Below are 18125 nucleotides of genomic sequence, written 5' to 3' on the forward strand. Positions count from 1 at the left end.
AGTGACCTAATGAGCTTAATGACGCCTCAGTCTTCTGAGATTTTAATATAATGTAGTTTACTTACGCCGAGGGACGCAAAGAACATGAAACAAAACGGTGTCAGGTGAAACGAAACCTGTTGCCATGGCATTGTTGGAGTTGTACACTAAGGTAAGATAGAAAACGAAAGTGCTCTAGCTTAGCTAACAAAGTAACAAATCTTTTTATATCTGTCCAAAACTATCTTAGGCGCTGTAGTCTACCGTTTTGGGTTTTTTTGGGGTTTTTTTTTTTTTTTAGCAACAACTTATATAGGCTACTGTAAACTCTCTATTGAATCCCAAACATATGGTAGAAATGGAAGCAGGCTCCACGTGACTCTTGTTTTATAAGTGTAAAAATCAAGTCCAACTGGCCTATACGTACTCATTTGTACTCGTTCTTTTTATGCATCTCCTGAGCGACTTTTCAAAGATCAACTCTTTCATAAACGCGTATTCATCTTTCTTCTGCCTGTCTCTACTTCAGTACAACAGAGTTTGGATTCCCGACGCAGAGGATGTTTGGAAATCGGCGGAAATTTTAAAGGATTTCACACCGGGAGATCGTTTTCTACAGCTGCATCTTGACGATGGAACAGTAAATATCTAAATGCCTAGCCAGCACTTCACTTATTTGTGGAAACCTTTATAGGTTTACACAGTAGCAAGACCAATACAATGTATTATGCTGTAGTGAGATTTTTATGCACTAATATGTTTGATTAGTATGAATAATTCTGTGCAACAGGAATTGCAATTGCCTTTGGAGGGGGATGGGCGGTTACCTCCCCTCCGCAACCCAGATATCCTGGTGGGGGAGAATGACCTCACTGCTCTGAGCTACCTCCACGAGCCAGCAGTACTGCACAACCTCCGCGTGAGATTTGTGGACTCTAAAATCATCTACACATACTGTGGTGAGTAAATTAGTGTCAAGTAGCCAATAAACATGTCATTCATTCAGAGAACCTTGATATTTAGTGGTTCTAACTTAGAGATAACAACACAAGCTGTAGAACCTGACTCGGAACTGACTTGGAACTTCTTTACAACTGGCCAGGGGCTTACAACTTCATGGGGTGGCATTTGAGGAAATATTTTACAATTCCTCTTTCTGTACTGATTATCTTCCCATATATCAGATAAACATTATCTTCCCATACATCTCTTTACCATCATATCCTTTAGGCATTATCCTAGTGGCTGTTAACCCATATAAACAACTGCCCATTTATGGAGATGCAGTCATCCATGCTTATTCTGGACAGAATATGGGAGATCTGGACCCTCATATATTTGCAGTGGCAGAAGAAGCTTACAAACAGATGGCAAGGCAAGAGTGTTATAGTGTTTAAACAAACCAGTTGTTTTGTGGGTTTACTGTTAAAACATTCTTTCAACTTCACTAGATTTGTGGTTGTGGAGTTTAAGATTCAATATAATTGTACAGTTTTCCTTCCCATTTATTAATTTCATCCTCCTAACATGTTTATCCAGGAACAACAGGAACCAGTCTATCATAGTCAGTGGGGAGTCTGGAGCAGGGAAGACTGTGTCTGCTCGCTATGCCATGAGATACTTTGCAATGGTCAGCAAGTCTGGTAGCAATAAACATGTGGAGGACAAGGTTCTGGCATCAAACCCAGTCACTGAGGTACTGTTGATCTCAGCAGCACTTATGGCCTGCTGTTAGGTAAAGGGAATAACCTGGAGTCCTAAAAGTTCAAGAGCATTCTGTGCATTGCTTTGGTCACTCATCAGTGCTTTAGATGTATATTTGGAGGCAGTAGCTAAGGCAATAGTTAACCAGGTGTATTTCTGAAGGCTATAGGTAACGCAAAGACAACGAGGAATGACAACAGCAGCCGTTTTGGGAAGTACACAGAAATCAGCTTTGATAAAAGATACCAGATTATTGGAGCCAACATGAGGACATACCTTCTGGAAAAGTCTAGGGTTGTTTTTCAGGTAATGAACTTAAGTGAGTAATGTTGATATATGTGATGGGTTTGGTTTGATGGGTATATGTGATGGGTCTCTTTATGCTTCAAGGTCAGGTCCTCTACACTTGGAATTGCTACATCTATTACTATGGCCCTCTTCTGCTCTTTTATATAACATTGAATTTATATGCTTAATGATTTCTTATTAGCTAATTTTTGTACACCCTGCAGTCGGAGAATGAACGAAACTATCACATCTTCTACCAGATGTGTGCTTCTGCAGACCAACCAGATTTTAAGAGCTTAAGACTGTGTGAGTATGTTTTCTGTTTAAGTAGAGCTTTTCCCAGTCAGTATATTATACCCAGTCAGTATATTATTACAATAGTGATTGAAAGTAGAAGAATAATAAGCAGTGAATTAAGTTTATTTTCGCTACAGATGACACTCATGTGGTGTCTTCTCTGCATTTCACTTCAGTGAGTGCCGACAAGTTTAATTACACTAATATGGGAGGGGAGATGGAGATCCCCGGAGTGGACGATCGCGCCGAGATGGCTGAAACCTGCCGAACTTTCACCCTGCTGGGTAGGATACCTGGACTTTTGTCTGGCTGTTTCCTTTTCTGCAGCATGACTTAGTTTGAAGTTTTATATTATTGAGACATCAACATTCATAAAGTAGAACTGCAGAAAGTTCCATACACTGAGCATTTAGCCAGTTGATTGTAGTTGTGTGGTGGTATTGTCCTGACCTCTCTACAGGGCTGAAGAAGGACTTTCAGGCCGATTTATTTAAGATGCTGGCAGGGATTCTGCACTTGGGCAATGTGGTGATCAAAGCAGTTAACTCAGATAAATCATCCGTCAATGTAAGACATATTTCAGCTGTGTGTTTTACATAACCCGTTATAGCAATACCATGTCATAGCACCCATTCATCAGAATCCAGTGTTTAAGTATTCTTTTACAATTCAACCAATTCATTTATTGGTTGATCACTTTTTAAAATGCAGGTCTACAAGATTTGTAGGTTGCGCATGAAAATCCAGCACATCCACTAAAATTCCTTCTTGTGGCATCAGTCCTCTCTGTTTCTTTCTCCCAGACTACAGACGCTCACTTGACTGCATTCTGTGACCTGCTTGGAGTCAGAGGGGAAGAAATGTGTCGCTGGCTGTGTCATCGGCGTATTGTCCTGTCGTCTGAGACTGTGGTGAAGCCGCAGCCTATGGAGCGCGCCATCAACGCCCGTGATGCACTGGCCAAGCACCTGTACGCCTTCCTCTTCGACTGCGTCATCCGCAGGATCAACCAGGCGCTGCAGGTCCCTGGCAAGCAGCATTCCTTCATCGGAGTGCTGGATATCTATGGGTAAATAAAGGAATGTAATTCTTGTTTGTTTGTTTTATTTGTTCATTTCCTGACTGAGTACAATTTTTGGGGGATTTTCCCCTTTGGCTCGGCTCATTTGACTTTACAGATATCTACAAACAATGGATGAGCAATTCTGTTTACAGTTGTGTTCAGAATAATAGCAGTCCAACATGACTAACCAGATCAATCACTGTTTTTGGTAGAAATTATATTACTACATGGCAAATAACTTACCAGTAGGTGTGGTAGAGTCATAGAAAACCATCAGACCCAACATTTATGATATGTATGCTCCTGAGTTTGTGTAATTGAATAAATCACTGAAACAGGTGTGTTCAAAATAATAGCAGAGTGGGGTTCAATTAGTGAGGTCATTCATTCTATGAAAAAAAAGATGTCAATCAGGTGGCACATGTTGTACATGCATTTCTCTCTGAAAACCTGAGAAAAATGGATTGTTCCAGATATTGTTCAGAAGAACAGAAGATTGATTGATTGGAGAGGGGAAAACGTATAAAGAAGTGCAGAAAATGATAGGCTGCTCAGCTAAAATGATCTCCAATGCTTTCAAATGGAAAGCAAAACCAGAGAGATGTGGAAGACAACAGAAGACTACCATTCGAATGGATTGAAGAATAGCCAGAATGGCAAAGACTCAGCCAATGATCAGCCCCAGGGTGATCAAAGATGGTCTGAAGTTACCTGTGAGTACTGTGACAATTAGAAGATGCCTGTGTGAAGCTAATCTATTGGCAAGAAGCCCCCGCAAAGTCCCATTGTTAAAAAAAGACGTGCTGAAGAGGTTACAGTTTGCCAAAGAACACTTGGATTTGCCTAAAGAGAATTGGAGAAACATTTTGTGGACTGATGAAAGTAAGATTGTTCTTTTTGGATCCAAGGGCCGCAGACAGTTTGTCAGACAACCCTCAAATACTGAATTCAATCCACAGTACACTCTGAAGACAGTGAAGCATGGTGGTGCAGGCATCATGATATGGGGATGTTTCTCTTACTATGGTGTCGGGCCTATTTATCGCATACCAGGGATCATGGATCAGTTTGTATATATCAAAATACTTGAAGAGGTCATGTTGCCTTATGCTGAAGAGGCAATGCCCTTGAAATGGGTGTTTCAACAAGACAACGACCCCAAACACACCAGTAAGCGAGCAGCATCTTGGTTCCAGACCAACAAAATTAAACTTATGGAATGGCCAGCCCAATCCCCAGACCTTAATCTGATAGAAAACTTGTAGGGGGACATCAAAAATGCTGTTTCTGAGGCAAAACCAAGAAATGCAGAGGAATTGTGGAAAGTCGTCAAATCATCCTGGGCTGGAATACCTGTTGACAGGTGCCAGAAGTTGGTCGACTTCATGCAGCACAGATGTGAAGCAGTTCTCAGAGACAGTGGTTATACAACTAAATATTAGTTTAGTGATTCACAACAATGCTAAATCCTAAAGATTTTTCAGTTTATACAGCAAATATTTGAGTTTGTGAAGAAAAATGCGGACATTGCTATTTTTTTTAACTGCCCTATATTCATTTTTTCTTCATTTTCTGTAAAGTAATTTAAAAATTGATACATGTTCTGATTTAGAATATAATGTGCAGTGTTCCCAATGCATGGACAGAAAAACTATTGTAAGGATTATGAGCTTTACTCACATTTTTAAACACACTGCTATTATTTTGAACACAACTGTATATTCAGTAACATTTCTATATAGGCTAATATTTCTAACTTCACAGTGTACTTCATTACATAATCAAGGTTTTTCTGACTTTACCATGCTTTTGGGATATTACAGATTTGAGACATTTGATGTGAATAGTTTTGAGCAGTTTTGCATCAACTATGCAAATGAGAAGTTGCAACAGCAGTTCAACTTGGTATGTTGCCTCCCTGTTTCTGTGTTCGCGTTCCACTTTAGTTTGCTCATTGAATTAATGAATGTCAAACTAGCATGAGCATAATTTTTTGACCTGGTGCTTCGTTTTTTCCTGCCAGCACGTGTTTAAGCTAGAGCAAGATGAGTACATGAAGGAGGGCATCCCATGGACATTAATCGATTTCTATGACAACCAGCCAGTCATTGATCTTATTGAGGCAAAGATGGGCATCCTGGACTTGCTGGATGAGGAGTGTCTGGTGACAAACCTCTCTAAAAACAATAGTTACTATAATGAAGCACTTCACTTTGACAACAGACCTTAGCCAGTCAACATAACATCTCACTGAGGACTAAATTATTATATTTTAGTTGTTCAGCTTTGTCTCATATGTCTAGCTGAATTTAGACTTTGCTCAAATGTTTGATAGATGTGTTGTGTATGGTCCACAGTTTCTTCAGGGGACTGATAAAAATTGGCTGCAGAAGCTCTATAATTATCTGGGCTCAAGGCCCATGTTTGAGAAACCCCGCCTGTCCAATCAGGCGTTTGTGATCCAGCACTTTGCAGACAAGGTGAGAAGGTGTACTGTGCGTTTTGTAATGAGTGAATCATCAGCATGACACATTACTCTCCAGTGGATAATTGACAGTATGAAGATGTTATTCAAGCCACTTGTCATTTCTGTAGGTAGAATATCAGTGTAAAGGTTTTCTTGAAAAGAACAGAGATACCCTGTATGAAGAGTTGGTGGACATAATGCGAGCTAGTAAGGTAAAAACAACTTATTACACTAAACCAAACCTTCTCTTTAAATTGACTGAGTGTTTAAAGAAAGAGTTATATTTGTCAGAAGTTTTAAATACTTTACAGATTACAGATTTGACCAGTAGGTGTCATTTAAGTTTCAAAATATAAAGGCATTTGTTGTAAATTTCTGTGTACCGCAGCTTGTGCAGGGTATGGATAAGGATCTGAGGATTTGTCACTATAAACCGATTGACCAATAGACATCTAAGATGTATGGGGCTTTCTAAGATACATTCGTCTCTAAAATGTATCCAATAATTTTGTTTAATGTTTTTGAGATTAAGTTCACTTTATATGCGAAAAGATGTTTCTTCTTGCACAGTAACAACTTTTCTCATATGTGCATGGCTGAAGATGATTGAAACTTGTTGTTGTTAGGTTCCTCTCTTGGCAGATTTCTTTAATGAAGAGAGACATAATTCCGTTACAAAGGCTGTCAAAGTGAAAGCAGCACGACCTGGAGTCAAACCAGTCAATAAGCAACTTAGAAGCACAGTAGGAGACAAGGTGCACAATCACATATGCCTGGTGGATTGTGGGTGACTTTTATAGCAAGCACAACTCAGTAACTAGCCAACTTGATATTGTCATCCGGTTTGTTTTCACAGTAGCAAAATCTTTCCATTCTTTCTGTTTGTCATTGCAGTTTCGCAGTTCTTTGTATCTGTTAATGGAGACACTCAATGCTACCACACCCCATTACGTCCGCTGTATTAAACCTAATGAGGAGAAACTGCCTTTCGAGTGAGTGATCCCAACCAGCTTTTGATATTCAATGGCATGTCTCTATTTATTTTCATGTATTTTTTTTGTGTGTGTGTTCAGATATGACTCAAAGCGTGTGGTGCAGCAACTTCGAGCCTGCGGTGTACTAGAGACTGTTCACATCAGTGCTCAGAGCTACCCATCCAGGTGCATCCACTGGCCAATCACACCAATGTCACCACTGCTTTGATAACCTTTCTGCCTTTTAGCTCTCTTCACTGTAGGTCCATAGGTGGCCAATGTGTAAAAAAACAAACATTTACCGCAACATCAGCATCGCATTTGCAAAAGCTTTGTATTTAGTGGCCTGTTTCTGAATTAGGAGGTATTACAACTTCAGTGCCTCCGGCATGCACACTTCTGAACCTGGATCAAGGCGTGAGCTGTTCTTGCTGCTTTGCAGGTGGACGTACATTGAGTTCTACAGCCGCTACAGTATTCTGATGAGCCAGGTGGAGCTCAGGCTGGGAGAGAAGAAGCAGACATGTCAAACCGTGTTGCAGAGACTCATCCCTGTAAGACGCGCCCTCGCCCGCACCTCTCACCATACACAAGGCCACTTTTAGTCTGTTAACCTCGTGTACCAACTGCTTAAGTTCCAGTACACTCTGATTCTTTTTTCACCTATTGATCCCTTTTATTCCCGACAAACAAAAGCCTGACTCACTCTATATGTATTTTTGTTAAGAGCTTGCATTATTAACAGATACCACCAGATAAAAAAGGTTTTTGTCAAGTCTGAACATATCCAACTGTGGTTTTAACAGGACTCGAACCAGTATAAGTTTGGGCGAACCAAGATCTTCCTGCGGGCAGGGCAGGTGGCCTACCTGGAGAAGCTGCGCTTGGATTGTCTGCGCACCGCCTGCATTACCATCCAGAAGCACGTGAGAGGCTGGAGCCAGAGACGGCGCTACCTGCTCATGAAGCACGCCGCTATCACCATCCAACAGTACTTCCGCGGCACCAGGCAGGTCAGGTGAGTGGGAGAAGCATGACAACATTGTCAATCTGAGAGGTGTTGTGCACACAGCTCCATGATACCTATAACAAATTATACCCTGGTCTGACTGGTGCTGCGAGAATCTCATTTTTCACTTTATCTATATAGCATTCATATATATTTAATTACTGAATGATTCACTGTATGCCTTAAGTGTTTTACACTTCTCTTATACAGTGTTTTGTTGTACTGTCCTATAACAAAGTACAGTTTTCTTTCAGTGAAATTAAGGAACAGAAGGTGTGGACTAGTATGAATTTGCTTCAAGATTGTGAGTCAATGTCTAGATAATGGTTTTATAATTGCATACAGGAAAAGCACAGACAGACTAATGAGTGGCATTTCATCTGATCCATCATGTGTGCTGCACAGTGAATACAGTGTTCTGCCTTATAGTACTCAAATAGATGGTTTAAATTATCCAAGGATAAGCCTAAATAGATTTAAGACTCCTTTATAACTCAGTCAATCCTACTACTTAATAAGTGGTGTAGTTTAGTTACATAAATTGGTAGTAATATTTCTCAGCTGTAGTATGCACTAGCAAAGGTACAATGAGAAAGGTACAATGTTATGTTTGGGTAGTATGGAGTGTGTAAGTGTGTTGTAACTGTATAGGTTTTCTGTGGAGTGTGTGTTGTAACTGTGTATAGGTGTTGTGTGGTGCATGTGTCTTGTAACTATGTGTGTAGGTGTTGTGTGGTGTATGTGTGTTGTAACTATGTGTGGAGAGTGTGTGTTGTAACTATGTGTGTAGGCAGTGGTTCATTTGAGGGGGCTGTATGTGAATGCCATACCCCCAACAGAGACAGAATCTCTCCCCCTTGTAAAATTGCCATTCCCACTTTGCATCCCTTTTTGATCAAACTATGTATATGATGTTATGTAGTATTGGGGTCAGTGTGTGCAGCCTCAAGATAGTTCACAATCAGACAGGCACGAGATATATTATTTAATCCTCCCTTAGGTGAAACCAACCTACCCTGAATTCAGCTACTATGTATCGGTGTTCTATGAAGTATGCAAATTTCTATAATGGAGCTTATAGGACAAAAGACAAGTTTCAGAGAAATCTGAAAGATTGGATTGTATCTAATTGCACTGTATCATATTAGCCTGGAGATATCTTTTAAGAGACATGAATTAAGGTGTCTCTTTTAAGAGACATGAATTAAAAGTCAGTTATTAATTCCTGACTAAGTGCACTTAGTTACACCTAAGTGTAACTACTGCTACACAAGAAGCCTTCAGACAGCACTGCTAGAATCTCTGTGTGCTCACCTCACTTGTATGTGTGTGTTTTTTCTAGACGCTCATTGACGGCATTGGCATTGAAGCAGGCTTGGGCTGCGGTGGTCATCCAGAGACACTGCCGTGGCTATCTTGTACGGCGGGTCTTCCAGCTACTCCTCATCGCCACGGTTACAGTCCAGTCTTATGTCAGGGGGTGGAAGGCCCGCAAGCGTTACAAAAAGGCAAAGCGTTTGTATACTGCAATATAATTAAACGTATAATTATTTAATTATCAGCTTAATTGTCATCTTTAACTTTGCTTGCACGTATTCTGTACCTGAATCTGTTTTATATGTTTGTGTACATGCGTGTGTGCACCACTCATAGATGGTGGAGGAGCATAAAGCGCTGGTTCTGCAGAAGTATGCCCGAGCATGGTTGGTACGACGTCGGTTCCAGACCATGCGCAGGCTTGTCCTGAATGTGCAGCTGTCCTACAGAGTTCAGCAGCTGCGCAAGAAGGTGGAGGAGCAGGTGAGACCATAAACTCATAATGAAGGGTGACAGGTGGAGGAGCAAGTGAGACCATAAACTCATAATGAAGGGTGACAGGTGGAGGAGCAGGTGAGACCATAAACTCATAATGAAGGGTGACAGGTGGAGGAGCAGGTGAGGCCATAAACTCATAATGAAGGGTGACAGGTGGAGGAGCAGGTGAGGCCATAAACTCACCTGGGTATTATATCAGCATTACTAATTCTATAAATGCACTAATATATTAGGTATCTTCTATATCTTCTGTATTGTTGTAAGAGGGCTGTAATCTGCGTTATTTATATACAAGGTTTGTTCAACACTGGCAAAAAATATATTTTTGAGGGATTTTCTGGCAAAAAAGATATTTTGGGGGGATTTTCTTTGTTTGTTTGTTTGTTTTTTCAGTGTATTTATTTTGAACAGAAATGCTCTTTAAGCCTTTCAGTACAAACAGCTGTCTTCTTGTCGGCAGAATAAAGAGAACCGAGGTCTGATGGAGAGACTGACGAGTCTGGCAAACACCCATGCTCAGGCAATGGACAGGATACAGGCTCTGGAGGTGGAGCTTAGCAAAGCATCCAATGAGAGGGCATCTGTAGAGGAGAGGGAAAAGAAAGCTAAAGAGGAGAGCAATCAGGTAACAATAATAACTTTATATCGCACCTTTCAAACATAAAAATGCAGCTCAAAGTGCTTCACAATAAAAATAATTTACCTAAAACAGTAACAAAATAAAAGGCAATTGAAAAAAAGTGTGTAAATACTAATACACCTACAATTACTACAATTACTACTACTTGTAAGTGCCGCAGGGCGAGGAGCAGGACAGACAGGCTCTCTTGATGTAGACAGACATTTATTATACATACACGAAGGACGAACATATCGGCACTCACAGAAAACCATGTATGTGAACACGGACAACAAGTTACAAACATAACCCGCGATGCTACTGTGACATGAACATGAACATGGACAAAGACCGACAACCCTGCACTCTCCTGCAACAGTTTAAATACATGCAAACATTAGACACAGAAGCAGGTGTGCAAACATGGGCGTGGTTACAAACGAAAAGACAAACTCCCGCATCACGCAGCGGGCCGTACCATGTGACCTGTGGGACAGGTGCAGTCCGACACTACTACTAATAATAATAAATGTAATAAAACACAGAAATAGAGGCAAAACAATTAGGACAAAAAGAAATAGTAAGAAGTAAATTAACAATTGACGTGTTTGTCTAATTAAAAACAGTAATAACAAAAAGTTAAATAGATCTATGAGAAAGGTATTGAATATAGAATAATATAAACAGGATGATGAAAAATAAGAACAAATGAAGAAGATAAACTGTATTCATTCATTTATTCAAGATAGGATTTAAGGCCGGCAGCCAGTAAAGTGAAGATAAAACAGGTGTTTTGTTTTGTGTGTGTGTTAGTATTCTGGCTGCAGCATTCTGAACAAATTGCAGTCTGTCAGTTGTGCTTTTTGGTAATCAAGTAACGCACTACAGTAGTCAAGACATGAAAAAACAAAAGCGTGGATCAGGTTCTCAGGATCTTGTAGTTTGACAAAACGTCTAATTCATGTAATATTTCTTAAACGAAAAATGTAGTTTTTGTAACATTTATCAATGTGTGATTTAAAAGTTAAGGCAGAGACTAAGAGTCTGCTAAGATTTCTAATTTCTAATTGCATCCTTCATAAAACCTACAGTCACAGACTGTAAATCACTGAATGTTGCCTGGATATTTCCACATGAAACATTTGGTATGCTCCACATAAAACATATGATAATTTGTTTCCGTAGTAACTGTACATTTTATTCCAAAAGGTTATTGCTCAGCTTCGGCGCGAGAGGGACAAGATCAGCCTGGAGAAGAAGGATGTTGAGCAGAAACTGAAAGACTCCCTACAGCAGATGACAAGTACATTCTGAGATCTCCTTTAAAAATATCAACACTTTTTTTTTTTTAGCTAGATGTTAAAATGTATTTCTTTTTTCAGACAATTTTGAGGACGTCAAGAAAAAGCTCATGGAGGACTTGGAGCGGGAGGAGAGACTTCGCAAGTAAAAAAATAAATAAATAAATAAAAAACCTCACCTTGGCAGACCACATTCTGCCTCTCCTGCCACCGCAGTGTATCAGTTGTCTTTCAGCCTCCTCTGCGCCCAGTGACAGCCTTTTGGCTCTGCTCTGTCAGGGTGGCCGAGCACAACAGCGAGCTGCAGAAGGAGGACGTGGCTAAGGAGATCACAAAGTTGAAGGAAGATAGCCGCCGACTGCGGGAGGAGAAGGTGCGGCTGCAGGGGCAGGCCGAGGAGGACACACGCCTCCACCAGGAGCTCCAGGAGCAGCTCAGCCAACTTGCCAAGCATGTCAAGGTAGACCGAGGATGAGGTCGCTGTAATCCCGAGACAAAGTAGACCGAGGATGAGGTCGCTGTAATCCCGAGACAAAGTAGACCGAGGATGAGGTCGCTGTAATCCCGAGACAAAGTAGACTGAAGATGAAGTTGCAGTAATCCCAAGGGACAGTAGATTGAGGATGAGATCACTGTAATCCCAAGGGAAGGTTGACTGAGGGCGTAATTATGAGGGGGAAGTGGTCAGAGGATGAGATCGCCATAATCCCGAGAGGAAGGTGGACTGAGGATGATGATGTTATAATCCGGAGGGGAAGGTACACAATTTGTAGCACACTAATAAACATTTCTGTTTTCTACCAAATGGTGAAGCCTTTAACAAGGCTTGCACACAGCACAAATAAGCAAAAAGAGAAATAAACAATACAGCGGCGATGGAACGAGGTAACGAACAGAGAGCAAAAGAGATGCGACTAAACAGAACCATTACATAAACACACATCAACATTTTAACCACACATTATACAAAAACATTAACTTTTAACTAAATAAACCGTGGCGAGGCGCACAGCATTAAGGGAATGCTCTTAAGGCGCTGCTCTCCTATTGGCTTCAGCCACAAAGTCAGTGGTGGATGCCACACTTGATTGAGGATGTGTGATTTATAATCCAGAGGGGAAGAGAGATTAAGGTGAGATTGTTATAATCCAGAGAGGAATGATGGGCTTCATAAGTGATTTGACTGTCTGTTGTCGTCTGTGCAGGTCATACCAGAATTACGTAGGGAGATTAACAGCCTCAAAATCGAGAAAGATGAAACAGACAGAAAATTGAGTGAGCAAACTCAGCAGACCTCAGGTACTGTTGAAAGAGCTAAAATATTTAAATAAATATAAAATATTTCATGTACATTTTTTGTGATTTCTAAGAATGCTTTTTTTTTTTTTTTTTGCTTAAACCAGTAATAAAATGCTCGCATGCATTAAACCACTCCTTTATGGTTTATGCCCAATATACATGTACAATATACATGTACAATATACATGTACAATATACATGTCCTAGTATTAAAGCTAATCAAATTAAAGCTAGTATTTTACAGTTACTTGTAAGGTGGTGAGAGAGATTCTTTTCTTTCCTTAGAGAAAATTAATTTGATTACAAGGCAGCTTCTTGGTGAGGCGAAAGAAGAGGAGCTCATTCTGAGGTTCTGACAGACATTCCTGCCTGATTTTTTTCATCCTTCTTCCCTTTCTCATGAGCTGACATTGATATGCACGTTTTCTATGAAAAGACATTTGTGAGATGCAAGCCCTTTAGGCTATTAAAATGCTAAAGGATGATGTATATGATGTCTCACTGATTTTGAAGGTCTAATTGCAGGTTGAAAAAGGAGACCACAGAGGCTGCTAATGACAAAGGAAATCTCCTGTTTGCCTTTGATGGACTGCAGAATGCTACCAGGTTTAAGCCCCGTTGTGTGCAACTTTGTGGATGTTTTCTCTTTAACATAAATTTTCATATGTTTGTTTTTACCTGCCTCTCTCTCTCTTTGCCTCCCCCCTTATCTGTCTCTGTCTCTCTCTCTCTCTCTCTCTCTCTCTCTCTCTCTCTCTCTCTCTCGTGTTGTGTGTCAGGTTGGTGGAATCCCAGCTGCAGGAGCAGAAGGAGAACTATGAGAGCCAGCTAGAGGCACTGGTCTTCAAAAACGATCACCTGACCAGAGAGAACCAGCAGTTGCAAGCCCTCTTTCAGGAGAAAAGCAATGTCAACCACAGCATTGGACAAGAGGTGGCACGCCTCACATCTGAGAACATGGTACTGTTCAATACATCCATCCAAACTGCCGTGCAATACTGTCACTAAACAAACCGTATGTCGTGTTCTTCAGTCCTGTTCCTGGTTGGACACAACACTGCTCTTTATCTATTCACATCTCCTGATCACCTAATTCAGCTTCAAAAGGTGTCAGAGCTGAGAAAGCCCTAAACTGTAGAGTACTATACTTGTTCTTGAGTGGGAGTGTAGAACCATGCTGTATGTGTGTGCAGTGTGGCACAGCCCTGTGCTTCTGTGGCACATCACTGTTATGATACTACTGGGAATCTGTAACACACAAACTGTTGTCACCACCGTTTTAATGAGGTTATTAAGGTTTAAAGAGTGCTGATATTCCACGTGCTGTGGGTAGGTGATCCCAGAACTGAAGCAGCAGTTATCAGAGATGCAACGCCACAGACAAGAGCTGGAAACTCAGCTAAAGGAGCAAAGCACTGCGATGACTGGTAAGCTCTACAGCACCACTGAGCTCAAACATGGTTTAACAGCTGGCCAAGCCACAACTGGGTTCTTAACCTTTCTTCTTATACCAAAGAGTTTTTTCAAATTTATTTGATAGAAAAAATGACGAAGGTATCCAATGACCTTCAGGGCAGGCTTGAGGAGGAATGCGCCAAAAGACGGTAAATGGCGTTTTGTCATAAAGCAGCTACTCATGGTCTACATTGCTCTTTTTAAACCTGGAAAACCAATGGTACTGACTGCATGCACACAGGCTATTGGAGGAAGGTTCTAGAGAGAGCAAGAGAGAAAGAGAAGAGTTGGAAAGGAGACTAGAGGAGCTCAAGGAAGAGATGGTGCAGCTGAAGAGACTCCAGGACACAGAGAACGAAGTGAAAATCAAACTCCGACAGGAGACCTCACGCCTCACTGCTGAAAACATGGTGTGTCTGCCCCTATGTGTGACTGTGCCTGTGTGTGTGTTGGGGGGTGTGGGTGTGGGGGTTGGGGGGGGGGGGGCTGCTTCCCGTGTGAATCACATTTCATGAATAATGTATCTGATTGCATATATTGCACTCTTTTTTTGTTTTCAGGACTTTGAAGAGCAAATGGACATGAAGGACAGAACCATAAAGAGGCTGCAGGACCAGGTCAAAGCCCTCCAGGCACCTGTGACAGGTGGGTTTGCTCGCCTGGGTTTACATTCAACATACCTAGACATCTTCTCATCTGGGTTTAGATTCCGCTTACTCTTCCTTGTGCTTGATGTCCTCAACAGTCAGTCAGAAGGCAGCACCAGCCGTTCCTAAAGAATACCTTGGCATGCTGGAGTATAAGAGGCAAGATGAGGACAGGCTTGTGCGAACACTCATACTTGGTATTCTCCTGTTCTGCACCACCACATTTCCAACCCTATATAGATAACACACAACCAAGTCCTTCTCCTCTGAATTGTATGGCTTGAAAAGTGTGTGAAAGAGAGGCCTTCAAGGGCATACATGAACGTACACATGCACACACACTTTCAGCTGCATGTGTCGTTTTGCAGAGCTGAAGCCGAGGGGTGTGGTGGTGAATATGATCCCTGGCTTGGTGGCCCATCTTCTCTTCATGTGCATGCGGCACGCCGACTACCTTAACGATGGAACCAAGCTCAAGTCCCTCATGCATGCCATCATCAGTGGCATCAAACAGGTCATCATGGTAAGGCATCCAGAGTGCTGGAGATCTTCATGAGAGAGGAAGAGGATAGGGGCTTGCCTTATTGTCTTTAAATGGTCTACTAAATATGAAAGTACCTACAGAGGTATCAATGGGACTGGTGATGATGATGATGATGATAATTGTTTGTCCATCTGTTTTAAGGACCATGAAGAGGACTTTGGGATTTTGTCCTTCTGGCTGTCCAACACCTACCACCTGCTCAACTGCCTCAAACAGTACAGTGGAGAGGAAGTGGGTTTCATTACCACCCTAAAAGCCCATCATCTCCACCCAGCATTAACGTCTTATTAATGATTTATTACCACTTAGGAAGTTTGTTTGGAAATGCAGGAGTGAAGAAGTGTCATATTCTCTCACCAACAGGAGTTCATGAAGCACAACACACCTCGGCAGAATAAGAATTGCCTTCAGAACTTTGACCTGTCTGAGCACAGGCAGATCCTCAGTGATCTTGCTATTCACATCTATCATCAGTTCATCAATGTCATGGAAGATGCCCTTTTCCCTATGATTGGTATGTATGCTGAGAGCAGTTTTGTGTTTCCTGTCAACATCCAAAATTGGGCGTATATGGACAGATAGTAATATCTATAGCGAAATAAAAAGATTTTACCATAAGTAGTATTAAACACCTCTTGAGGTGTTTGTATACATAGTAAGTATTGCTACTGAAACATCACAGTGGGGAAAAAAACCACTTGCAAATGCAGTTCACATCTCACTGCAGTTCCCGGGATGCTGGAGCACGAGAGCCTGCAAGGCATCTCCAGCATGAAGCCCACGGGCTTGCGCAAGCGCTCCCGCAGCGTGCTGGGCGAGAGCGGTGGGGGCGAGAGCCAGGCCTGCAGCGTGGCCTCCATCCTGCAGCTGCTCTCCAGCTTCCACAGCACCATGGCGCAGCAGGGCATGGAGGCACAGCTGCAGGACCAGGTGCTCCGCCAGCTTTTCTACCTGATAGGAGCCACGGCGCTCAACAGCATCCTGCTCCGCAAGGACCTCTGCTCCTGCCGCAAGGGCATGCAGATCAGGTGAGCCAGGGGGTGCGGTCAAATGTTAGTCGAATAAAACTAATATTGCATGCTGTTCACAATCGATCAGATGCCACTCCACTTAGTTTTAGCATTTGGCATAACTATGACCTAACACAGAAGATTTTACATGTTAATGACGGGCGGTGGTGGGTTCCCTCTGTATTTCTCCTGCAGGTGTAACATCAGCTACCTGGAGGAATGGCTGCGGGAGAAAGGTCTGCAGTCCTGCAGTGCTATGGAGACTCTCGGGCCTTTGGCACAGGCTGCCTGGCTCCTTCAGGTCAACAAAACCACTGACGAGGATGCAGCCGAGATCCAGCAGAGATGTCGCGAACTCTACACCGTCCAGGTAGAGCAGACCACACACACACACACACACACACACACGTGCATCATCCTCTCAGCTGTTATGCAGGCCTGAAGCCTACTTCTGCCTGCTCCACTCTATGGTTTCTCACCTCTGGGCCTTTTCAGATTGTAAAGATCCTCAACTCTTACACCCCTATTGATGATTTTGAAAAGCGGGTTGCACCGTCGTTTGTGCGTAAAGTGCAGGTAAGTTTACAGCTGCCATAATCATTTTGCAAACATTTCTTTTGTAATTCAGTTTTTATTGAAAATTGTCACAAAATACATATTATACAGTATATCTTAACTGAATGAATCTAGGCACAAAAACAATCATGGATCTCTACACTGAACTGCTCATCTGCTTAATAGTACTCAGCTCATCTCTATAAACCCCACCCCCACCATACGTACACACGTATGTTCACTTTTTTAAGGGGGGGGGGGGCATTGCTACTTTCAATTTTTCACATTGAAAACATTAATCTTCTTACAGAAATGTTGGATTGCAGGGTTTTGTTGCTAGTTGAGTGGTTTATCTCATGATATGAAAGGTAGATTAGAGTAATCACTGCAGTTGAAGAGTGTCCTTGGCCACCTGGTTCATCCTTGTTTATGGTTTTTATGGTGACAGGCACTTTTGCAGGAACGGGAGAGCTCAAGCCAGCTCATGATGGATGCGCAGTATCGCTTCCAGGTCACGTTCCCTTTCTGCCACTCCACACAAGCACTGGAGCTCCTGCAAGTACCCAGCAGTCTTCACCTGGGATTTCTCACCCGCATATGACCTCTGACCCTGACCTCCCACTGACTCTTCAGCTTCATGCGTCAAGAATTACTTGGATCGACATGGTATTATAATAATCACAAACTGGTAACCTCATGATTATTTTTGATTCACTCTTTAAAAGGGGCTGTCTGGTTATTTTAGATGTTGTGACATGAAATCTTATAGTTCTAATATTTCAAGGAATGAAAAGAAAATGTTCCTGTAAAAGGCACATATTTTGTTTAGGTTTGTTTTGTTTTATATATATTTTATTTTTTAAAATGTTATGGTCAACATAACCAACAATCGTGTTCATTTTTTATTGTGCCAATCAATATTTTTGACAACAAAAGCCATATATGTATTAAATGTATTTTTTTTTTAGTCTTATGTACTAAAATCATTTTTGTGACTTTCACATTGTTTGAAATAAATCAATATCACTGCTGGAATCTGTTTACTACCTCCACTATGGCTGATGCAACCTGTAAGTATTCATTATTTATATTTCAGTAT

General features: G+C 41.6%; 1 protein-coding gene across 1 annotated transcript; it reads left to right on the top strand.

Annotated features, from left to right (window-relative positions):
• Positions 1-24: 24 nt before the first annotated feature.
• myo5c (myosin VC) lies at positions 25-17956 on the top strand. Its single transcript, XM_035523591.1, has 41 exons — positions 25-151; positions 509-619; positions 770-938; positions 1210-1354; positions 1519-1675; positions 1846-1989; positions 2196-2277; positions 2445-2552; positions 2729-2835; positions 3072-3337; positions 5155-5236; positions 5355-5495; positions 5689-5811; positions 5927-6010; positions 6425-6553; positions 6693-6790; positions 6872-6958; positions 7215-7326; positions 7579-7790; positions 9124-9289; positions 9435-9581; positions 10057-10221; positions 11425-11518; positions 11598-11661; positions 11796-11976; positions 12722-12815; positions 13101-13164; positions 13341-13421; positions 13595-13775; positions 14149-14242; positions 14356-14419; positions 14512-14680; positions 14831-14915; positions 15016-15114; positions 15286-15440; positions 15603-15692; positions 15825-15975; positions 16189-16489; positions 16667-16841; positions 16967-17047; positions 17475-17956. Exons 1-41 carry the CDS (start codon positions 125-127, stop codon positions 17625-17627), a joined length of 5238 nt encoding a protein of 1745 aa, XP_035379484.1. The 5' UTR covers positions 25-124; the 3' UTR covers positions 17628-17956.
• Positions 17957-18125: the final 169 nt, after the last annotated feature.

The sequence above is a fragment of the Electrophorus electricus genome, chromosome 2, assembly GCF_013358815.1.
Source record: "Electrophorus electricus isolate fEleEle1 chromosome 2, fEleEle1.pri, whole genome shotgun sequence".
NCBI lineage: Eukaryota > Metazoa > Chordata > Actinopteri > Gymnotiformes > Gymnotidae > Electrophorus > Electrophorus electricus.

Coding starts and splice junctions, on each gene's coding strand:
- myo5c (XM_035523591.1), top strand. CDS start 125: ATGGCATTGTTGGAGTTGTACACTAAG. Junction 16,490..16,666: donor CGCAAGGGCATGCAGATCAG/GTGAGCCAGGGG, acceptor TTTCTCCTGCAG/GTGTAACATCAGCTACCTGG. Junction 17,048..17,474: donor CGTTTGTGCGTAAAGTGCAG/GTAAGTTTACAG, acceptor TTATGGTGACAG/GCACTTTTGCAGGAACGGGA.